Genomic DNA, 25067 nt, shown 5'->3' on the forward strand with positions numbered 1-25067 from the left:
CACAAACTGAACAAAATATTAACAAAAATTAAAAAAAAAAAGAGGATGTTAGTGTGTTTTCTCCAGATTTGTGGGTTTTACAAATTCTAAAATATTGTATTGGTCTAATACCTGCTTAAATTTAATATCTAGAAATAAAGAGGATGATAAAAAGTCTTTGCCATGAACCTCATGGTGTATCTGCTGATCAGGTCTTAATGTAACAAGCAATATTATGAATGTAAACAAACACCCATGTGATCAAATAAATAAAATAAATTTAAATGATGCTAATGGGAAGCAAAAGCTGTATATTCAAGAATGACCCGATATTTCTATTTACAGATATTTTGGTTGTAATAACTGAATCCTGCTTACAAAGGAACTTTGCACTTGAAATGGTTAATTCCTGTCCCTTTGACAGATTAAGTGTGGAGAGACACTTAATGTACATCATGGGCAATTTCCATCATCCTCTTGGAATTCTAGAGCAGAGTGTGGAAACCAGGAGAATAAGGTACCTGCTATGTGGACTGCTGACAGAGGGTCCAGGCTGAGACACACTACATTTGCCCCGTGGCTGTTTGCAATGAACAGGGGGTAAAGAAAGAAGAATGTTCAGTCCAGGCAAATAAAGACAAGCTACTGATGAAATCAAATTAAAAGTGCAGCAAAGGAAACATAAAATCAAATGAAGTGACCAATACCCATGAACCAAGGAAACTGGCTTTTCTTCTGCTCCCAGCGGAGTATGAAAATGCTTTGAACAGACAAAAGGAACTTGACAGAATGTTTTAATCATTAAAATGATACATACTAGGCTTGGTACAAAAAAAAAAAAAAAAAGTTAAAACTTTTTAGCTCAAGTAATTTGTTACATGAGATAAGAATTAATTCGTCTTATTGAAAGGGATACACTTAAGTGTATTTATATTTAATTGCAGCTAATTAAAAATTATATTCCAAAAGTCACCTTTAAAAAGTCTGGCTTCCCTCTTTCCACCCATAATTTTGAGGGCCAAATAACTGTGGGTGCATTACTGCACTTGCAATTATTTCCTAGCACAATTAATTTAGCTTAGACGGTTAACAAGCTTAAAGTCTCTGGATGTTAGGCAATTATTATTACAAATATAGTACTGGTGATGTGCTTGGCATTAGAATTCTAAGAGACATCAATTTTTGTTTCAAAATTACAGATGCAAAAAGGGAAGCCCTCAGGAGTCTTGCATCTTACACTGTACATTATGGACAAAAAAGAAGAAAACAATGTATGTAAACCACAGTATTGTATTAGACATGAACAAATACAGATTAAAAGGTTAATATGAGGCATACTACATTTCTACCAATTCTTTAGCCAAAGTTTGCTATAGTAAATTACTTTATCACTTTCTGCCGTGTGCAGGAATCTTCTAGTTTATGGTATCATGACTTTTATTAGTAATTTTATAAAAAGTAGCTAATAAAATATGAAATTAATGACTCCAGAAATAAAATTATCATGTTTCATGTTGTTCTCAACCTTTTTGAAAAGCCAGTATTCCTTTACATTCTCAAACTCGGATCTGAAGCAAACTAGTGAATGTAGCAAAATCAATTTCAAGAGACCACAAAGTTTATCAGGACAGAACTCAGATGTTTTATAAAAAGTGCAAATGAAAAACTGATAGTTAAGAACTAAGGAAAACTGAATAATAATTAAAATAAATCAACCAAAAGAACTGTAAAGAAAGACAAAAATTCCAGTTCCATACAGGGATCAAAGTGTGGAGAAGTAGAGTGCAGCATGGCATGGTGCATTTCTTGTATTGTGTTCTAGTGGTGACAACATGCATCATTAGAGCTGTTGACACAACCATTGATCAGGTTCTGTTCCAGTGTTTCTGCCAATACCTTATAAACTTTCTATGCAGCCTCTCATCCACAGTCTCAATAAAATTCTGGCTCCAGCTACAGTTTTAATTGATCATGAAAAGAAAGTTTTATTGAGGTTCTTGACAAAGCAGCTCTGCAGAGGATGCCAGGTAGAAAGCAGAGGGATTGGCTGCAACTCTGCTGGGACAAGACCAGACCTTGGGATGCTGCCATTGCTTGAACAGAATACAAGAGAGAGTGTGTGCCATACCACAAAACTCCATCCACACTTTGAGCCCAGATTTTATACAGAGCATTTTCTAATTCTGATTTCATGCAGGGAGAGAGATGCAGCAGGGTTGGGGAAGCAGCTTTGTTTGAGGGGAATTCTTGGTTTGTGCCCTTTTCTTTCCTATCAGGGAGAAGGTGTAGACCTCTCAGCTGACTCCAGCTACTGTAAATATCTGGTGCTCCCGCCCAAGAGGTGATAGAATGTATCTGGCATGAAATTACCGTTCTCTGTCTGCTTGGTGTGCTTCTTCCAGATACAGGACTGAGGGATCCTGAAGTGTCCAGTTCATCAGCTGAGGACCATGAAGACAAATCCTAAAGTTCAGAATCATAAGAGATTAGAAGAACATAAGTAATCTGCCAAGGAAACCACATTCAGAAAAAGGGGATTAAATCCTTGGTTTTAGCAGAGTGCTTTGCACTACTGATCCTTGAACTATGACAAAGGGAGGTTTAAATTTACACAAATCTGTAGGATTAAATCACTATAAATTACACATTAGGATCTGAAGAGAAAGACAGGCAAATGAATACGCTGCCAGAAATAACATTTAACTGCCCAAGGTAAGGCAAAGGCAGTACCAAGAAAACGACGGCTCTTTATTGGTTTTTAGAAGGTAAAGAGGTGTTGTGTACTCAGTGAAAATTCCCACTGGAATCCCAGACATCGTTTTATACAGAGAGAGAGAGACACTGGCCAGATTGAAAACACATCACATTCTTCATACTTTGTACTAATTCAGATTTTGGGGACTACAAGAGAAGGGACTGAGAACAATGGAGAGTGTTAAAGTCTTCTATCTGACTGGGGCAGGTACAATGAAGACACAAGCATAACATTCCCCTTGCCCACACTCTCATCTGCAAGATAACTTGTGCTGCTATGGAGTACACTTCCAAAGCTAAGAAAACACAAACAAACAGGGTCTTTGTTAGCACACTAGAGAATTTATTTCAAGCTTTTTCATTGGTTTGCCAATAGGAAAGTAGATGCTGTTTACTCTGTGGAAATAATTTACATGCCACAGGTTCAGATACTGCAGCTACAGTAGCTACCCCATGTACTTTGCCAGTTGACTGAATCAGTGGCAGCAAAGTAGGCAGCCAAGGCTGGAAGTTGAACCCAGAAAAATTCAGAGAGGAAATAAGGTGCCAATTTTTAACAGTAAGGATAATTCAACGACTGGAACAGTTTACCCAGGGTCATGCTGGATTCACTATCACTGGCAATTGTAAAGCAAGATAGGGTGTTCTTCTAAAAGATCAGCTCCAGCAATGTTTTTTTTTTTGGGGGGGGGCAGGAATGTTCTCTGGCCTGTGGAACACAGGAGGTCAGACAAGATGACCACAGTGGTCCTGTCTGGCCTTGGAATTTATGAATTGCTGTCTCAGAGACAGGAAAGTATTGGACAGTAGAAATTACGAAGGAGATTTCATAATGGTTTCATACCATTTAGACAGGCATCACAGTCCTCAGCAACAAAATAAGGGTCAATAGTGTATTTTACAGCTGATCACCTGAAAAAGGTCAGTGTGATTACAAAACTAGCCCTCAATGAGTGGTAAAGGAGAGAACACAATAGGACGATTTACCAGCTGACTGCTTGAAATGTCTAAGATTTTCTCTAGGTCCTTGATGTGATGTGTGACCTCTTTCAGTAGGAGCTTGAGTCTGTTTCCAATGACATGGACCTTCTCTTTAGCTTCCAGGCAGTCCTTGCCTTCAGCATTGACCAGCAGTTGGCAGGACATATCTTGGAGTGACACCACTTTCAGCTGAGACTCTAGCAACTCGCGTCTGATTTGCTATTGCAAAGCCAAAGAATCACATTTTCTACTTAAATATTATGAAACATGCGAAAGAGAATGCTAGGACTTCCACAAAAACAACAAAACAGACAGATGGCAGTGACTTCAGCTTCCAAGACAATCACAATAGACTCACTGAAAAAAGCTCCACTAGCCCTAAAATCCTGGCAGGTTATAATGAAGAAAGGTGATAAATGCCTGGCAATTTCTTCTAAACCTCATATCATGAGCAGTAGACTTTTTTAGAGTTCCTGTCTAGCCCAGCAAGTTGCAATTAAAAATAGCCTTTCCAAAATAACAACCCCAAACTAAAAAAAACCAAACAAACAGCCAATAAGGTAATTAGACAGATGCTTTGTACGTTAAACCAAATGTTTTTAACCCCCAATTTCACTACTCCCTCTACCCATACTAAAGAGAATCCCGGACCTTCTTAGTACCACAGGGTTAAGTATACTGTATACCTCACAGACCAATCACTAACCTCCAGAACTACCTTCTCTCTGCTTGTCAAATTTTTTTTGAAGGCTTTAAACATTCCAGGCATTTATGATCCTACCATTAGCAGTCTGTGATGATCCTGTAGAGTGTCCAAGTCTTGGTTTGGATTAATAGGCAAGATCTCATTTTTTCTTCTGTCAATGTTCTCCAACCAAAGCAGCAAACCGTGGCTCATTTCATGGAAATCCTACAAGAGACATGAGAGAGCTTAAGAGAACCCTGAATTATGCTGAGGTTTTCTGCCACATTGCTATTTCCCACAACAGATTTGACTGGCTATATTCTTATATTACTATAGCATTACAAGCCTATATTAGTATACTATATTACAATATTATTGCAAATACTCGATGGGTCTGATACCCCTGCCACTGCATGAATACTGTTCTGCTCTGGTAGTGGTTTACACCCACTTTGCATTTGCTTTGCTTAGGTGTGAATGCTAGCATACAGAATATGGTTGTGGAGAATCATCTTTTAACTTTACTTCAATTTAGAACACCTGGAACATGGACTTAGAACACATGCTTCCGGTAACGCACGGAGATCTTTCAAGAGCCAGCCTTCACAAACTGCATTTTAGTTTGCATATGTGGGCAGCATTAGGTTTGATCTTTCAGATTAGGAAGCTGTGAAGAAAATTATATCTCTGATATGTGTGTGTGTGTAAGCTGATTATTTAAAATGAATCCCATCAGCTCTAGAATTCCTCATTATGTCCAAGAAGGGAACGAGACCCCGCATACCAATACAGACCTGACATTGCATTAGCGCATCCTGCAGTGAGCAACGCCATTCTTCAATCATACTGCATACACGTTCCCAGCGCATGTTCATCTGAGATAGGCGCTCCTGCAGCTTCTTGCTTTCTTCGCTATCAGATTGAGTGAATTCGGAGCTGCACAGGTTGATGGACAGGACGATAGCTTTGCGGTTATCAACAGCTTTCTGCAACTCCTGGATGACAGGAGAATGGAGTTAAAAACACCCAAAACTTAATTTATAGTAAGCGTGCTACAGACTTTTAGAAGAATCAAGTGTAGTGGTTGCCATTAAAGAGCAATTATTTGCTGTACGGTAATGCAAGAGTATTTTATCTTACCAGGTTCTCTCTTTACTTAGGACAGGAAATATCTGTGGTAATACTGCAAATGTTCACTCTAATGTCCACTATTTTATGTTCACAATAAAACTTAGTATAAGTCAGTTAAACTTTTAAGATTTAAAACCCTGTTGTCATGGCTGAATTTTAAAGATCAGAAGAACTGGCTTGTGTTTCGAATGTCTGAAAGACAAGGAAGCCTAGTTATGCAAAGGCTGGAGCAAATATGAGATACAGGGGAAAATTGTGGTGTAGCTCCTGACAAATGCTTGACAACACTAAAGCTTCTGCCTCACAGTTATATTGAAAATTATGTTGGCTTTTTTATGTTTATCATCTTGAGACCATTGTCCATATTATTCTTTTATTTTAAAGGAGAAGAAGAGGATTCTTATGGAAGAATCCATCTTCTCCCTAGTTTACAGCCTCTTCCCCAGGTCCTAATAATGCCCCATATCACAGTGACTTTCATATCAACGAGAGCAGCTGGACTGGATTCCATCTAAAACACATTAATGCAGCCCCTGAATTGACTAGAGGGGTCACTGAAAGCAGCACTCTCTCTCTCCCCCAATACTCCAGGTGCTGAACCTGCTGCCTTCACGGTGGCTCTGACGTCGCTCTCGCCCAGGGTAGGAGACACTTGATCTAGCAGCTGAAGCTGGGTTGGGAGAATGGTAGCACAGTTCACCAAGCTTAGGACCCCTAGGAGGGCACAATGTCAGGACCCAGAGAAAGACGAGATTGTAACTAACAGAAAAATAGAAGTGTACCATTTCTTTTAAAAACAGCTGGTTTTTGCCATGAGCTAGGCTAGGACAGATTTTAATTGACTTAATTTGGCCTTTTTTAAGTTTCATTAATTCAGCTGACTTCTGCAATTCTGGAAATGTAGCTTGCATATAAAAAGGTTTCCAACATTTATTTGGAATTTCAGGAAAATGGTCGTGGTTTATTTTTCTGCAAATAAGTGATTTCTCAAGCCATTTTTCCAGTTCCTCACCCCAATCATTAGTCACATTCTCCTGTGCAGGGAATGCAGAAAGTGAATACCAAATAGCAACTGTATCTCATGAATGGAGTCCAATGCACAGGTTGCATGGTAGGCCATTACTGAGGCAACGGACGGAAAATGGAGATAAAACCTTACTTTCAGTTTTTTAATTCGGAGCTCAATGGTTTGTATGTCAGTGCTGAGATCAAGATGACAGAGTTTCTCTAGCTCCTCTTCAGTCTCCACTAACCAAACCCAAACGTTGTTCAGGTCAGAGTTGAACTGCTGCCACTGTTGAAGGTTCTGTTTCATTCTCAGTTCCTTGCTTAGAGCTTGGGCCTGGATTAACTCCCAGCGATCGATCACACCTGCCAAAGCAGAGACATAATACAATAAAAACAAAGGCATATTCATAATATGCACAATTACATCCATGTTTACTCAGTATACATCAGCCTAAAGAAAACATTATCACACACAACTTTAACTTTAGACAACACTGAGTATGTGGCTTTACATAGCAAAAGATGGACCAGCTGATCTAATAAGTTTTCAACTCTCACTTCTATGGCTTTATGCAATTAAATATTTAGCCCACTGTGTGATATACAAGGGTGTCAGAAAATAAAACTATCCGTCTATATTTGCACGCACACTTATACCTATCTATATTATAGCACTTATGTTTACAAAGCTCTTTGCAGACATTAGTTAATCTTCACAACAGCCCCGAGAGGTAGGCAATTGTATTACTACCCCCCTTTTACAGCTGGGGACACTGAGGCAAGAGACTAAATGGCTTATTCAAGGCTACATAGCAAATCCATGCCAAAGCCAGGATTAGAACTCAGGAGTGCCGTATTTTTCTCCTGAAGCCCTAGCCCCATGGATAAAGCTGTTTCATTCATATAATGAATGACTGTGTGTGCAATAAGGATTTTGCACTTGCAGATGGCCATTTATATATTTAACTAGCCATCTGCACATATAATTACTGCTGTCTGCACACAATCTTGGACCTTTTCAATAAAAATGTTTGTCCTTCAATAAATATGTTTCAATTACTGCCAGTGTATAAGACAAACATCTATGTTACATGGAAATAAATAAAGGGTGTTTTCCACAGTCATTCACCCCATGTGCATGTGGTTTAGAGAGGGGCAGATTACAATATTCATTTTGCTAAAAATGTAAAAGTAATTTAGATCAGTGATTAAAATGGCACAAAGGGTATTTTGTAACCTCAAGTTTAAAACACTTTTTTTCCTATCAGAAGGTCTCTAACTAGTATGTACAGCATCTAGAGCTATTTGCTCAAGTGCTTAGGGACAGACATAATGTGACGAGTTACTTAAAATGTGCACATTGTTTGATGCTTATGCCCGGTCGATACAAAGAACCGATTAATAAATAAACTGACTGTGGAAACAATCATATATACATACACGTATGGAGTGGCACAAGCTTGGTCAATCTGAAGCAAATTCCTACTTTCCTGCATAATCCCAAACGCTTACTCTGACAATACTATACATATTGCTGCTCATTTCACATTTGTTTCCCATGGAAGGATTCAACACTACGTACCAGCTGTTTGTGTTTCAGTACTGTTCAGGCTTATAAATCCAGAGAGCTTCTCCTCTTCCTCTTTCAGTTTGTAACCAAGCCTTTTTACTGAGTCTATGCTGCCACTGCACTCACCCAGTAGCTTCATCTGTTTAAAAAAATTAAAAATAGTTCTCATCAGTCTATGCCACGGTAGAATAACTCCAGAGCTAAAAGGCTAAATACAAAGCAATTTTCAAAAACATTCTGAAAATGGGACTTCACATGACAGAATGGGAAGCAGCCTATTGTTTTAATGATCTGCCAATTGTGAGTGTATCTTTCGGTTTCAAAAGCCATTAGATACACTGGCCAATACAATCTCAATGAGATGCTGTGTCTCTTGATATTATTTGTATCATTTTTGCATTGATCCACATACACACACAAAAAGAATTATACATGTGAGTTTTAAGGGATTAAATGTAGAGTAGAGGCTCAAACTCCATTAACAGAAATAATTCAGTGCCACTGTGTCAGGGTACTACCAGAGTCAAAGAATGGATGTCTTCAGGTGACATTTTTTCTATAAACACTAAGACCCTAGGACAGTGGTGCCCATACTTTTGAGGGTCATGTCCCCACCTTACCCTTGTCCATGCCCCCCAAGCCATGGCTGGGAGCAGGGCCACGGCTCGGGTAGGCGGGAGAAACGGACGCAGATGGGGTAAAGGGGCCAAGGCCGAGGCTGGCAGCTGGGCCCTTGCCCAGGTACAGCTCTGCTCCCAGCCCTGACCCCAGCCTTGACCCTGGGCCACAAATGGAGCCATGGACAGCAGCTGAGGCTGGGGGCAGGGCCAGGAGCGGAGCTGCACTGAGGCTGGGGACGGAGCCAGGCGCAGGACTGGCTACGGGGACATGACTGCGGGTGGGACCAGAGCAGAGCTGGGGGTGGGGAGTGCTGGATGATGCTCCCTCACTGCACCCATGGGGGCAGGCCTGGGCCCTGCTGCACCCCCTTGAAGGTTCCTCCGCGCCCCCTTGTGGGGGAGGGGTGGTGGTGCACTCCACAGTTTGGGGACATCTGCCCTAGGAGCTGGAAAGAAGATGATAATGGGAGACATGGGGAGTGAAAGAAAGTTATACAAGAGTGGAAAAATTATGGTGTATCCACACATAAAATCTGTTTCATTCTGACATGAATGTCATAGAATCATAGAAATGTAGGGCTGAAAGGGACCTCGAGAAGTCATCAAGCTCAGCCGCTGCGCAAAGGCAGGACCAAATTAAATCTAGGTGCTTACAATGCTGTTTGTTAAGGTTTATTCTACAAAGTTTCCTCATCAAACTTTTTATCACTGATTCCCATATACAACATGTGTAATGTGATGTATGTTTATAATGTGTCATTAAAACAAATATCATGCATTAGTCTATAAAATTCTGATCTTAAGAAGTAAAGAAGTTTTTTTTTAACAAAACAAGGATGATCTCATTTGAGGGATAAATGGATGTGTGTGAAATTACTCTGGGATATCTACACAAATTTAACTGGAAAATGAACTGACTGGGGTTATGTTCCTACAATCTCATGGTATTATAAACTCACAAATAATTACATAACCTCAAAATAACAATAACTGTGTGTGATCAAGGGTAGAGATTGTGTGTGTGAATGGGGCTGAGAGGCAGTAATAGCTTTATACCTAATAAGCTGTTGTATTGCAAGAGCCATTTTTTCAATGGCTATTCTATGTTCACTTATTACCACTTGTCCTCTAAATATAGTGCCCTGTCACAAGAACCGTTATTTTAAATCCAGTCACTAGGTGGCAATACACCTTGTACTCACATATCCTTTGTAACTGGAATCTAGTTCCGGTCCTGTGGGTGTTTTGCTGCGAATGATGTTTTCTGTTTGCTGTATTTGGAAACGACTAGTGTCTAAGGCCTTGTCCAGCTGACGGATGTGTGTTTCCAAGGCACCTGGTTCTCCTGTGGCAAAATTACAGAAGATGTGACTACTGCTTTGAGATTTTTCAAAGCCTTTGCTTTATATCCAAGGAAAAATATAAGGGTTATTAACAAGGTTAGGCGGCATGAAAAGGTGGCTGCAATAGAACATGTGTTGGGAAATGACAAAGCAACTTTGTAACTGATTACATGTTAGCGTGTTAGCAACTTTCCAGAGCACAGATGGTTATATACTGATGAATGTGCTTGCCATGAGAACAGTATCAAAGCTTCCATAGGTGCAAAGAGGCCTGCAACTTGTTTTGAAGAGACTCTTTCCCCTAATGACAGGTTTCAGAGTAACAGCCGTGTTAGTCTGTATTCGCAAAAAGAAAAGGAGGACTTGTGGCACCTTAGAGACTAACCAATTTATTTGAGCATAAGCTTTCGTGAGCTACAGCTCACTTCATCGGATGCATTGTCTTCTGCAGTTTCCACAGTATGCATCCGATGAAGTGAGCTGTAGCTCACGAAAGCTTATGCTCAAATAAATTGGTTAGTCTCTAAGGTGCCACAAGTACTCCTTTTCTTTCCCCTAAATAATTCTTGATCCCTCTGGAAGACTAAATTCTCAGTGGGCTTTATACCAGCCTCTCTCACTGACATTTTTTGTGACATCGCTACTTCTCAGACCTGGCAATCACTCAGGACTAAGTATCTGTACCCCTCCCCTCAGTTTTTATTTTAAAGTTCAATTTTTCTCTCTCACTTCTTTTTGCAGTAGATATTGTGGCATTTCCCCTAAAGCTAATAGAGTGGAATCTTGGTGTACCTTGAGGATTCTATTTCTATACTACTTCTGAGAATCAAAAGCAGTATGTAAATACCAAGCGATGCTGTTGTAGTTACATTCACCAGGTCTAGCAGGCAATGCTTCTAAAACATGGCAAACTTGTGATTTCTTCCTAGAGATCAAGTCACTTCTGGAATATGCCTGATTTCCATTGGTTTATGTAGGAGGAGATGTTCAAAAACAACATTTTTTTTTTAAAAGTTGCAGATGCTCTCTCATCCCTTACGAAACCAGCCTCTTCCCAGAGGAAAACCAAGGGTTGGGACCCTCTTATAAGAATCTCTTATTTTGAATCCCTCTGCTACAATACTGGAGTCTGGACACCAAGGAGCCCGTACCAATTTGAGTAAAATACTGATTAGCTACATCTAGTTAGCCAGTAATTTAGCTAAAAGGTATTGCACCCTAGCCAGCTTTCAAAAACTCTTTCCACTTCTGCTGGGTGCACTGAAGAAACAAGACCTTTACGAATGGTAGTAAAGCAGGAAAGTTCTGCATTAACATGGTAGTGCTGTCATGTGAGAAAATATCTATCTTGTGAGCTGTGAGAAGTACAGCAGATGAGCTAAGAGGACACTGTTACAGGTATGGGTTGGTTTATCTGGGTCGGGCTATGCTTAGGCTTTTTTGATGCCTACCAGAGATATTTCTGAGTGCATTTTCAGTAAGTTTTACATAGTCCTCAGAGCTTTCTGGGATCTCTACATCTGCAAAAATACAAGCACAATCTGAGTTGATATCTCAGCAATTGTTGTCTTCTTGTAACAGGAAACCAACTTTCCTGGAAGGAGAGTAGATCACCAGTTCTAATTTCCAGCACATATTCCTTTTAAACATCACTAGATTCCTGCTGAAAACAGCTTTAAATAAGTCAGCCTCTTTTTAGAAGGTGTCAAGAAACTGAAAAGCACAAGACAATCACAATTAAAGACAGAACAGAATCTTGAATTTAGGCCTCACTAACAATAAATGTAGAATGTCTACATGCTTCAAACATATAGACACATTAGTCCTCATTAGTATTTGTTACACAATATGCACATAGTCATACAGACAGACAGGTCTCATGAACTCATAAAAGGCCAAGTCTTGAAGTCTAAGTAAAACTTCCCAAAGATGTCAATGTGAGTTTACCTAAGGACTGAGTAAAAACTCACTTAGACTTGAACATGTGGTCCAGTGGGTGAACATGTCAGGGGGGGGGGGGGGGGAGAGATGGGAGACGGATAGCTCAGGGGTTGGAGCATCAGCCTGCTAAACCCAGGATTGTGAGTTCAATCCTTGAGAGGGCCATTTAGGGATCTGGGGCAAAAATGGGGATTGGTCCTGCTTTGAGCAGGGGGTTGGACTAGATGACCTCCTGAGGTCCCTTCCACCCCTGATATTCTATGTTTCCTTGGAATTTTCTCTCCCTCCAATTTTTCTTGTGATCATCCAGTACTATTTCCTCCAGTCAAAAGACTATTAGCCAACTCTGTTACAGGTGACACCAGTCACATCTGGCAGACACAGCGTGCAATAAAATAGCCTGTTCCCTCTTTGTCATTCAGTGAATATGCCTCTTTGACATTCCAAGCCTGCACTCATACAGAAGCCTGCAATATTGTGTCAAAGACCAGGAGGCTAAAGGCACCATTCTAGGACAGCTATTTGAGGTCTTCTGGAGTTCTTTGGAATATTTTCCCATGCCTAGGAACTCCACAGCAGTATGATCCTATATGCAATATTTATTTCCCTTTACTGAGAGAGAGATGAGAGAAGCAATCAATACCTGCTATACTAGCTGCTCCCCTAAGATAGAAATCTTTGTCTTCTTGTCCTTCCTCCTCCTCTAAATGCAGTGCCCTCGAAATGGCTGTCTCCAAGTCCCGACTGAGGTCATAGTCATGATCCCATTCCAAGGGGATGGAATCTACACTTGCAGGAGTATCCCGCCCTGACCGCTCACTTCTCATCGGCTGGGCAAGTGACAGCGAGAGGTTGGAGGAGGGGTGTGGGAAGAGAACGCTGTCTGCAGATTTGTCGTGCCAGTGTATGTCAGAGAGATCTGCTGATTCATCCAGATCCACCTCTCTGTCAGAAAGGTCATGTTCATCGTCTGTCAACTAGAAGGAAACACCAGAACAGAGACTATTAATTCAACCCTCGGAAACAACGTCCTTTCTACCTGGGTCAATGAGATAAAAATGTCACTGGATAACACGCAGACTGACAGGATTCCCATTTTGTATCTTTCTTTGATCCTCCTTTGATTTTTTAAAAATGCATATAAAATAAAAAGATAAAATGAGTAAAAGAGGCTAAGAATAAATTCATCTTTACTGCTTAATGCTCATCTGTATAGTCTCACGTAAGGCAACTGTCTCCAAATTTTCTCCAGATATTATCTCCACACAGACAGTAAAATTAGAGCAACATTTTGGAACCAAATTACAGAAACTATAAAAGGCGTTTATCTTGACTGTTGCTCTCATCTATTCTTTCATGTTATGAAAAGCACTTCTCACTGCTTTCCCTCAGTGGGGCTTTCCAGTTTGATTTCCAAAATCACCCTCTCTCACTTCCCAGCTGTACATTCAGTTCTGGATACTTAAAGTGCCCTGCAAAGGAGGAGTGTCTTTATTTCTGTGAACTCAGTGCTATTCAATGGAATTCACCCTGCAGGGCAAGAAGAATGTTATGTCTCCAGTACTGCACCATCACTCTCATTCATAATGCAGGCGTGCATGTTGCTTTACAGAAATGAAACAGGTTCTTTGCCCTGAAGAGTCTGCAGTCTGAATAAGACATAACAACACAATATGTAATGATAACACACAAAGGTGCAGGGGGAAGGGAAGGAAAGGATCATGGTTACAAGTAAAGATCATGGGGTGTTTTGTCGTATACATTACACCCTCCCCCGCACACAAACGCTTTCACCATTATTATATTTGTAAATTAATAATAAATCTTAAAAAAAGAAATAAAGAGGGTACATACAGGAAGGCGGATCAATTTCTTGTGGTAACGTTCCACACGACCAAAGACCTCTTGACAGTAATGCCGGAGCTCATCCAGTTCTTCTTCAATGACAGCTGCATCCATGGGTTCACTTTTCTCTATCAGCTGCTCACCCTGGACAATTATCTGATCAATTTTATTGTTGTTCAGAGAGATCTCTTGCTGGAAAGCCTGTGCAGCATAAGAAGCCATGACTTTCTGTTATCATTAAAACCAACATTAAACAATCCTCGGTTACCACAAATGCTATGTCTTACAGAGCTTTGTAGCAGAGATGGTATATTTACCAAACACAAACAAGGACCATTACACAGGGTAAGCAAAATTTGATGGTGCAACTCAGCATTCCCTTGCCATACAAGCTAATGAAGTAGCACTTAAAGTTCTACCCAGCAAATCTCATGATTTCCTGTGCTGTATTTGGGAAGAGGACTGTCCTCTGAACAAGCCATTCCTGAGAGTTTTGAAAGGCTTAGGTAGATAAGGTGGTTAGAATGGATGCAGATTCTAAAGCTATGCTAACATATACTAACAAGCTGTTTTATGTAGTGCCACTTACACTGCAGATGTTCCAGAGCACTCAGCAAATAATGAGTCACATTGTGGTAGAGCAGAAACCACGCACAAACAGGGCAGGACATAACACATATAACCTTGCCACTGGAAATGATTTTATCGAGAGAGGAAAAATCAGAGCACTGAGGTTATCCCCTATGCTTTTTTAAAAACCCATCTTTAATTGCCACCCATGCAACCACAGGTGGGCCTACCTTTTCTCTCTCACTGAACCCTAGCACTCTCTAATAATCTTGTTCTGTAGTGTCACTACTGGGGCTAAGCTCATGTCCTAGGCATGACATTAAACTGCATCCTCCACTGCCTCGTGGATGTGCTTCGTGGTGGAAGAAAGGCTATGGGATCTCACCCTGATAGAAAATGTGCTCATGCTGAAGCCACGGGCAGTTAACAGCTCTGTGTAGTTTGCTCTCTGGCAGAAGATATAACCTCCGCCCCTGAACGTCCAGACTCGTTCTGACTTTGGATTCTGGCTCAGTGATCTAAAGTGGGGAGGGTGACATGTCTATGGCAGCCTCTGCTCCTCCATAGCTTTGTCTAGGCATATGCACTGAAGGTCTTGACAAGATGGTCGCAGGGATCTGAAAGAGGCATAAGGGCCGTGGGGCAGCTAACAAGATTTCCAAGCAGCCCAGTTTAGGGATGGCCTGCTTGCCTCAAGTGAGGGTGGCCCTAGAAAAGGTGGGTCAGACAAGCCCTGTCTCATTGTTTACATCCTGGCTCAACTGTTTTTACAAATAGAATTGCTTGCTGGAATATTTGGACTTTGACTCCTGGATAGCTTCCAGGATCTGTGCTCAAGAATTTTGGTTGGGTCTCTGTGGCAGTATCCAACAGGCAGCTGACACAGGTGACAGTAAACGGTTGTATGAGGGCATTAGAAAAGCCATTGAGCCGATAAAGAACAAGACAGCTCTGCTGAAAGATCAGGATGGCAATATCATAACAGATAAAGGAAAGCAATGGGTGAGGTGGATTGAGCACATGGAATGATATACTCAAGGGAGTCTGTAGTAGGCCAATGTGTGCCAGACAAATTTCCTGGGTTTGAAGTTTGCTGGATGCCAAGGCTACAGTAGAGGAACTTGACCAAAGCATCCAAAAAGGTTCCCAAAAACAAAGCTTCAGGATCTGTTTCTGCTGAAATCTACAAATGTGAAAAGACTTGCTGCAAAGATTAAATGAGTTATTGCTACTCTCTTGGAAGGAAAAAACTGTTCTACAATATTTTAAGGATGCTCGTTTCATCCAACTCTCTAAAAACAAAGGAGACAGAAGTGATTGTAATAACCACACAGGTATATCTCTTCTTAATATTGTTAAAAAAAATCTTAAACTGTATTTTTTTACCTAGACTTCAAACTTTAGCTTAGAGAATCTATCCTCTAAGCCAGTGTGGCTTCCACTAAGGAAGGTCTACCATAGACATGGTCTTCTCTGTAAGACAACTGCAGGAAAAGTACAGAGAGAAGCGTATTAAACTGTACATGGTTTTCATAGATTCAACAAAAGCCTCTGAAATGGTTAGTCGGTCAGGGCTTTACATTGTTCTGAAGAAGCTTGCTTGTCCACCTATATTGCTAAACTTTGTGAAATTCTTACACAATGGCACGAAGGCAACTATAATGTATGAAAAACAAGAGTCTGACTCATTGAACTTCAACAATGGAGTGAAGCAGAGCTAGGTACTGGCTTGTATATTGTTTAATATTTACTTCTCATTCCTGTTTCAACATGTGTTCCATGATGTTTGAGAGGGTGTCTATCTTAGCACTAGACCTGATGGAGGTTTGTTTAACACTGCAAGGTTCAGAGCTAAGATGAAGGTGAAGGAAATATCATAAAGGACCTGTTGTTTGCATGTGATGCAGCCCTTGTGGCTCAAATTGTTGATGCCCTACGACATCTTATTACCAAGTTCTCTGATTCATGCAAAATCTCTGGGCTAGCAATAAGCTTGAAGAAGACTTATCACGCACCAAGGCTCTTCAGAACCAGTTCCAGATATCACTTTATTTGTATGGATGTTGTTAACCAATTTTGCCACCTTGGCTCTACTGTTACCAGCAATGTAGATCTGGATGTGGAGCTGACTAGTAAAATCGGCAAAGCAGCTAGGAATCTTGGTCTTTTGCAAGACAGAGTTTGGAACAATAACTAATTGTTAACTAAAGTGAAAATCCGTATTTATGAGATATGTGTTTAATCCACCTTTCTATATGGCTCAGATACATGGACGACTTATGCCAAACATATCAAAAGAATAAACAGCTTTCATATCAGATGCTTGCATAAAATTCTTCTAATAAGATGGCAAGACAGGGTGACACATGTGGAAGTGTTAAATCATGCTGGTATATCATTAATGGGAAGACTGATTAGTAAGAAAAGAATCAGGTGGCTTAGACATGCCAAGCAAATGCCGGATTACAGGATCCCAAAGAGTGTGCTGTACTCTGAAGCTTGTGAAGGGTCTAGAAAGAGAGGCAGACTGCTGTGCAGATTTCGGGATGCTTACAAAGATGATGTAGTATCCTTTGGAATCTCTGTGGATGATTGGGAAAGGAGTGCAGAATACCGCTCTGGTTGGTGGAGACAGCTTGTAGATGGAATGAGGCATTGCGAGGTGGACTGGGTCAAGCTCTGTAATGAGTGGTATCAGAGGAGGAAAGAATCTGTTGCTCAGATTCAGAGCATTGCTAGTGCATGGGTGTGGCCTACCTATGTACAGGACTGTCACTCGCACACTGGACTCAGCAGCCATCAAAGAACTCATCAGCGTATAGACCATGCTCTATAAAGAGCGATGGTTCCATTGATTGACTGGGGCTGAGCCCATGTCCTGGGAATAAAGGTTTTAATCACATAACACTATTTATGGAACATTTCTTACACTCTCATTTCCTATTTGGATATTTTTGATGCCATAGACGGGGTGGCCCCCTGTACCTTGAGTTGCTTTATCTTTGCTTGGACATCGCACTCTGAGAAATGTTCAATGTTGGTCAACTGCAGATCCATCTCTGTTAGCCAGACCAGAATGCTGTCACGTGCTGCCTCAAATTCCTCGCGCTGGCCAATAAAATGCTGAAAAAGCAAAAGGGGAAAACAACTGAAACAATGTGAAGCTTCCACAAAAGTTAGTTTTCACTTCCCTATCTTCTGAGTCTGATCGAAGAGAACAGTTACAAAAGTTCAGCTGCAAGAATTCTTGTTCTTCTCTTCTAAGGGGAATTAGGGCACCCAGGTCCAACTCTACATCTTCCTGCAATGTATTACTTAACTACTTTAGACAGAGCACCCATGAAATCATCAAAATAAAATTTAAATAACCCAGCCAAAGAGAAAACTTGCATGGGCTTGAGGAGTCAGAAGCTCACAATACCCTCCATGCATACAGTCTAGTTCTGAAAGAGAATGGCTTGAAAATGGAGAAATACTTTTAGCCTGCGCAGGATGGAAGTGACTCGCTTTTGTAAGTTGTCCCATCTCTGGTTCCCTTCATGGACCATCTGTTTGAGGCTGCAAGCAGAGTCAGTGCGGTTTTCTCGGGCCAGGCGGCGGTACTGTTTATTAATCAGTTCCAGCTGTGTCAGACTTTCATGCACTTGCCGTTGGAAGGCCTAAAATAACAGTGGAAACAACAAAAGACACTATCAGAGTGTCAGCTCCTGCAACTGGTAAATAGTCTCAGATTGTTCTTGTCTTTGGCTCCAATCCTGAAATTGGATCTGTATGGGCAGACCCTTTGGGGAACCATATAGACTCCAACATGGGTGCAAACATTTGCTGGTACTGACCTGATTGTAGGATTGGGGCCTTTTGATTGGGATGAGCGAAGAGAAAATGTTGCTGTTTACAAAATCAATAAATGGCAGTAAGGACCAAGCATTTCAGTGAGAATGCTCCTGTCACAATGACAGCAGCAAACACAGTTTTATTCCAAGAATGAGGTACTGTCCTTTCTTGGCTGTCCAATCTTTTACCTGCATATTTTAGAATATGGAGGATGTAAATTCTGAAAGAGATTAAAGGTCTCTTAAAATGTTATAGTAGAGGGTTGCCTGTGGTATTGACTAATAAAATTTCAGTGGGTTACAAACAAACAAGCACTGTAAATGGTGATGTCAAATTTTTAAAGATGTCAAAGCAAAAATTTCTATGGTTTTATAAGATTTCTCAAGTCATAATGACTTGGCAGACGCTGAGACTTTCTCAAGTCACTACCACTTGGCAGATGATGAAAAGTCTTCATATGAATAATAATTGTGAGTTTGCTTTGACAGTATTTCAGGCACCTTTTATTTATCTTCAGTATGACAGGTATGAAAGCCATTTTTATTTCCACAGTCACAGAGAGAGAAAGTTTTGTGAATATTTATACAAATCTGTGTTTGAGCAAACGGCCAGGCCACATGTGACTTATTCAAATCCTACTTGTTACCTATCAGCTCTGTGTTCTTGGGGAACCAGGGGGCAGTACCCAGCCTGTCTGACTTAAGAAAGACCCTCCCTCCCCACCCCCCGAGCCTTTGCTTGAACCAAAGCCGATCAGAAGACAGACTTACAAAAAGCAACGAAAAGGCAGGGGAAGACACACCTAAACCTCTCCCAACAAGAGTAACAGGATTAGAGAAACTCCCCTAGCCTCATTTGTATCAAGGATGGGACAGGGAGGCAACCCCATTAACATACAGAATGGAGAACAGAGATTTCAAGGCAAGAACCGCACTGAACTCTGGGGGATCTCTGCTCCAGATGTTAACGAACCAAAGCTTGCACACACCCAGCTCAGTAGTTATCAGAGAAATTCTAGTAATAAATCCTTTATTGGTATCCAAAATACTGAAGCTGCCTAATTGCATTGCGAGCTCCTTCAAAGGAACACCACCCATAGCCAGGAATGAGCAGTTCCTATTGTCTAGCCTGAACAAACCAACTTTGGTGTACTATTTTGAGCCACCAGTTTACCCATAAATGAATCTAGTGTTCTCCCTTGAACTACTGTTCTTTCCCGACAAAAATCCCTCCCCATGCTCAAGTAAGTGCTCTGATGCCTGGATCCAAAATCTGCATCAGTCCTATTGGGACTTCATCTTCTCCTGACTGATTGTGCTGGGGGCTCTGCCTGTCTCCAGTACTCCAGACCCTCAGCAACCACCACCACCACCACCTGGGAACCCCGATTGATTCAAGCTTCACGGCGTGGTGAGAACCCAGCTCTCACTCTCTCTCTGTAGGTATGACCTTCTGACCCTGACTTGTGTGATCAGTTATAGTTTTCTAAACCTGACTTTTATAATCAAATTTAAGTTAGATTTAGTATTATAACTGCTTTGTTTGTTTGGCTCCCCTTGTATGGTTATTACCTGGCAATAAATAACTTTCACGGTTAAGCTGGTTGCTTCTCTCTCTCTCCCCCCCTCGTGGGTGTATTTTGGCTTCCCCATTCGCTCTTCAGCAACACTCCTCAGACCTAAGCTAAAGATTCCTGCAGCACCCAAAAATCCTGTGGGGTTTGCCCATCAAGTGGGTTACTACCAGAACAATTGCAATGTGAAAGTGGGGACAGGGACATGCTGAACCTGGGGCAGATGAGTGTGGCAGCTTGGAAGTGCTGCTCAACACAGCCTGCTGAGCCAGGGGCATAGGAGGGTGGCAGACTGGAAGTGCTGCTCGACCCAGCCTGCTCAGGCAAACTCTATGCCGGTGCGATGCCCATGGCATATGAGGGTGACAGCTCGGAGGTGCTGCTCGACCCAGCCTGTTGAATCCAAGGGCTTCTGAGGGTGGCAGCTTGAAAGTGCTGCTTGACCCAGCCTCCTGAGTCCAGGGATATATAAGGGGTCAGCTTGGGAGTGCTGATTGACCCGGTCCTCTTCAGACGTGCTCTGTTAGTGTGTGTGTGTTCGTCTGATTCTGGGGCTGGAAAAACCCAGCTCTGCGGAGCCTAGGTCCTGCAGGATAGCTCCATTGGGAGGGGACTTGCAGAAGGGAGAAGCAGAGCTTTGTATAAGAGCACAAGTGACACAAGCAGTACATTGATAGAATTACAGACCCACCCCACAGAAGAGTAACCCTAATAAATGACCATACCCCAAAGTAATGGGCACATTTGGGTTATAAAAGTTTCAGTCAACCAATTTGGGAACAGAAACAGTACCATGTGACTTAGATGATCAATCACACTGTGTGAATAGCAAATTCTCAAAAAGCAAGTCATAGTAAGAACCTGGTGAGCACTTTGTAGGCTTGAATTTGTTCACAAATTTATTGTTGAATTTCTCAAAAGCAAAATTTGTTTTGCTGATGACTCACGAACAGAGAAAAGGGCTAAATGTGTTGAATATTTCACTCAGCTCTATTTGGGACACATGCAATTTAAAGGAAATGATAAAGAAGTGAATTGGCTTTGGTTCCAGATCACAGTTGTGCAAGTCTGCATGGTGTAGCATGAGGCAGCAAAAAAAACCAGTTACTTACCTTCTCGTAACTGTTGTTCTTCGAGATGTGCTGTTCACGTCCATTCCACATTAGGTGTGCGGGCACCGTGTGCATGAGCGTCGGAAACTTATCCCCTTAGTGGCTCCCGTCGGGCCGGTGGGGGGCCCTCTGAGTGGCGCCACTGCGCCGTGCATATATACCCTTGCCACCCGACCCCCTCCGGTTCCTTCTAGCTGGCGACTCTGACAGAGGGGTAGGAGGGTGGGTGGTGGAATGGACGTGAACGACCAGGAAAGCAGTGGAAGTCGCTTGCGTCCTGGTAGAGTGGGCCGTGACTGCCGGGGCCGGAACACCTGTGAGCTCAGAGCATGCCTGGATGCAGCTTGTAATCCAAGAGATCTGCTGCGCTGACACCGGGAGGCCTTTCATCCTCTCAGCTACAGCCATGAACAGCTGCACGGATTTGCGAAAGGGCTTGGTGTGCTCCAAATAGAACGCCAAAGCTCGACGCACATCCAGGGTGTGCAGGCTGCGGTGACTTGGGTCCATATGGGGTTTTGAAAAAACACCGGCAGACAAATATCCTGTCCCAAAAGGAATTGCGAGACCACCTTAGGGAGGAACTTGGGGTGCGGCCGGAGCTGCACCTTATCCTTGTGAAACACTGTATACGGTGGCTCAGAGGTGAGAGCCCTCAGCTCAGACACCCTTCTACTGAGGTAATGGTCACCAGAAATGCCACCTTCCAGGAAAGGTGGAGGAGGGAGCAGGTAGCAAGGGGCTCAGAAGGGGGTCCCATAAGCTTAGAGAGGACCAAGTTAAGATTCCATGGAGGGACTGCGGGGCGTGAGAACAGAAACATCTTCTCCAATCCTTTAAGGAACTGTCCCACCACTGGGTCGGAAAACACCGAGCCCCCCTGAAAACCCTGGATGGAAGGCGGAGATGGCCGCCAGATGCCTGAGTGAGGACGGGGCCAGCCCCTGCTGCTTGAGGTGCAGGAGGTACTCTAGAATGGCTTGCACCAGGGCCTGGCAGGGCTGCACTCGTCAAGGCTCACACCAACACAAGAACTTTTCCACTTGGCCATATAGGTAGCCCTGGTAGAGGGCTTCCTACTGCCAAGCAGAATCTGCTGCCCTGGAAGGGAGCACTCGCTCTCCAAGTGTTTAGCCACAGAGCTTCCATGCCATCAGGTGCAGTGACTGTAGGTCGGGGTGGAGAAGCCGCCCGCCGTCCTGTGTAATGAGGTCCCGGTGTAGGGGCAGGACTACTGGGGCCTCCACCGATATCTCTAGGAGCGATGTGTACCAGTGCTGGCAGGGCCATGCCAGGGCAATGAGGACATCGCCGCCCTGTCCCTGCGTACCTTGGGCAGGACCTTGTGTACCAAGGGGAGCAGGGGAAAGGCATACATTAAGCCCCCTCCCCACGGGATCGCAAACGCGTCTGCGACTGAGCCAGGGCTGTGGCCCTGGAACGAGCAGAACCGCGGGCACTGGGTGTTGACCCTAGTGGCAAACAGGTCTACCTGGGGAAACCCCCACCCGTGGAAGAGCGAAAGCATGACGTCCACTCTGAGCGTCCACTCATGCATGTGATACGACCTGCTGAGGTAGTCTGCCAGCTCGTTTCGCACCCCCAGGAGATACGACACCTCGAGGTGAATGGCGTGAACTATACAAAGGTCCCAGAGGAGGAGAGCGGCGAGGAATGGGCCCCGCCTTTCTTGTTTATATAAAACATGTCAGTAGTGTTGTCTGTCAGAACTGTCATGCAGTGATCACTCAGAGTGGTGTGAAAGGTCTGGCAGGCTAGACGAACTGCCCTGAGCTCCTTCACATTGATATGGAGCGACTGCTCTGCTCCGAACCACAAGCCCTGAGTCCTCTGGTGAGGGCCATCTCGACTGCTCCCGGTGCCGGTCTCTAATTGGTGCTGGAGAGCGTCGTGCCCCTTCCGTTACTTCCTTGCGCCGACGCACTCCCAGTACCGCGACTTCCTTCTGAGCCGTGGGTAACTGGGAGTCTGCAGTTGCGGAGCTCAACTGGGACCAACTCTGGGACGGTGTCCTCGAATGGCACACTGGTCCAGCTGGTCTATCCCTCGATGGCACCCATGGCATGAGTGCCGGAGGATTCTCCCTGCACAGGAGGGGGCTCGTCGCTGACAGCTCAATGAGGTCATTCGCCACCTCAAAGGTGCCAGGTGTGGAGAGCTGATCCATTATGTCCTCGAGCTCATTGTCCACACTGAGCTCACTTAGGCCTGAGCTCAGTGGGACTCATGGTGCCGAAGCCACCGATGCCAGTGCTGGTACAGCAGCCTTCCCGCTCTTATCGGTGCTCAGGACCTTGGAAAGCGCCGGCCTCCTATGAGGGGAACGTCTGCGCCTTCCTTTTGGCTATGCCATGGGCAGCACCCGGGAGGTCAAGCAGTGCTGGGGCCTAGTCTGGTGCTCTGGGGCCGATAGCTTTCTATGTTTAGCCCATGCTGGGTCTCTCGACGGCTCCGGGGCACTACGCACTGAGGAAACCAGAGCAGACGTCGGGCGCTCCAGGCCCGGTGGCTGCAATGCGGCCTCCATCAACAACTGCTTCAAACGAAAGTCTCTTTCTTTCTTTGTTCTTGGCTTGAGCACCTTGCAAATCTTACACCACTCAGTCTGATGCTCTTCCCCCAGGCAACTTAGACATGAGTCACGAACTGGCACAGGCTTGCGGCACGTGGCACAAGCCTTAAACCCTTGGGCCTGCGGCATGCCCCACGGCCCGGGGCGGGTACTGGAAGTCTCCAAGCACCTAATCACTTAAGTGTCCACAACGAAGGTATGCTAACTAACTGATGCATCCGATGAAGTGAGCTGTAGGTCACGAAAGCTTATGCTCAAATAAATTTATTCGTCTCTAAGGTGCCACAAGTCCTCCTTTTCTTTTTGCGGACACAGACTAACACGGCTGCTACTCTGATAACTGATAACAGCTATCTAACTCTGAGAAAGGCTAAGGAACTGCTCTCATATGAGAGAGAGAGGTTGTTCCAACGCCGCCACGGATGGTAAGAAGGAACTGGAGGGGGTCGGGCGGCAGGGGGTATATATGCACGATGCAGTGGCGCCACTCAGGGGGCCCCCCGCTGACCCGACGGGAGCCGCTAAGGGAAAAAGTTTCCAACGCTCGTGCACACGGCACACACACACCTAATGTGGAATGGACGTGAACAAGCACTCAAAGAAGAAAAAGTGACTATGAGGATAGGAGGAGGGAGAGAAATGATAGCACTGGAAAACAAATATGCTAGTGGACCGGAATACAAAATCAGCATCAGCTATGTAGATGCATATTGCCTCAATCCTGTCACTTGCCAGAATGCATGTTAATTAAAAATGAAAATAAGCACTTTTGTGCAATGAACCCACAGGGATAGCTCAAGGAGCTAGTCTAAAACAACCAAATACACCGAAGGGTCCTTGTCACTATAATTACTCTCTTTGTTTAAATGCCAATGAAAGAAGAAAGCAACCAACACGCGGTTCTGTAATTGGAGTCAGAAGCACACTCTCTCATGGAAGAGGCATCAGTCTGACCACTGATTTACTAACTCAGAAGATTTAAAACCTTGTAATCTACAACTCTGTGTAAATTTACAATGCCACCTCACCTATTATCAAGTCTTGTTTAGCAAAAGAGCAATTATATATGTTTTCCAATGTTCAGTTCAGCTATGCAGTAATTCATTTGCTTATGTTCCTCTTTGCATTACAGCCTCAGTGAAATACTGGACTACCGTGTGATTTTGTACAATGGAGCTCATGACATACTGAATAACTGAAACCTTCTAATGTGCTTTGCTAAAGTTCTTAAAGATTTTAATCTTATTGGTGGGATGGATAGGAGAATAAAATTAGGAAAAAAGTACAGTTACAATCTGAAGGAACTCAATTTTCTACCTCTGGTCAGGGCTGCCCCCACATGAACACTAATTTTGGACTTACATCCCTACTTTGAGATGATAGTAGCTGTATGTACATGTAGATGTACCAATTTAAACAGGAGTACTAGACTAAAAACTATGGTCCTTGTCTGCAGTCTAAGCTCCATATGTCTGTGTGAGAGTACTGTGGTGTGTGTTGGAAGGTAAAGGTCAGTATATAAAGGCTA

The 25067-nt window shown here is 43.2% G+C and overlaps 1 protein-coding gene across 1 annotated transcript in view; it reads right to left on the reverse strand.

The window, feature by feature from the left end:
• The window catches only part of SYNE1 (spectrin repeat containing nuclear envelope protein 1), a 493953-nt gene that overhangs the window by 10464 nt on the left and 458422 nt on the right, over window positions 1–25067 (reverse strand). The window contains exons 133-145 of the mRNA XM_074948627.1: window positions 17904–18086; window positions 17413–17550; window positions 13867–14058; window positions 12656–12989; window positions 11523–11591; window positions 9931–10073; window positions 8121–8247; window positions 6690–6901; window positions 5194–5394; window positions 4496–4624; window positions 3721–3933; window positions 2350–2442; window positions 501–559 (exon numbers count right to left, since the gene is read on the reverse strand). Coding sequence (XP_074804728.1) covers window positions 501–559; window positions 2350–2442; window positions 3721–3933; window positions 4496–4624; window positions 5194–5394; window positions 6690–6901; window positions 8121–8247; window positions 9931–10073; window positions 11523–11591; window positions 12656–12989; window positions 13867–14058; window positions 17413–17550; window positions 17904–18086 — 2093 coding nt within the window. The remainder of the gene's footprint in view (window positions 1–500; window positions 560–2349; window positions 2443–3720; window positions 3934–4495; window positions 4625–5193; window positions 5395–6689; window positions 6902–8120; window positions 8248–9930; window positions 10074–11522; window positions 11592–12655; window positions 12990–13866; window positions 14059–17412; window positions 17551–17903; window positions 18087–25067) is intronic.

The sequence above is a fragment of the Natator depressus genome, chromosome 3 (genome assembly GCF_965152275.1).
Source record: "Natator depressus isolate rNatDep1 chromosome 3, rNatDep2.hap1, whole genome shotgun sequence".
Lineage (NCBI taxonomy): Eukaryota > Metazoa > Chordata > Testudines > Cheloniidae > Natator > Natator depressus.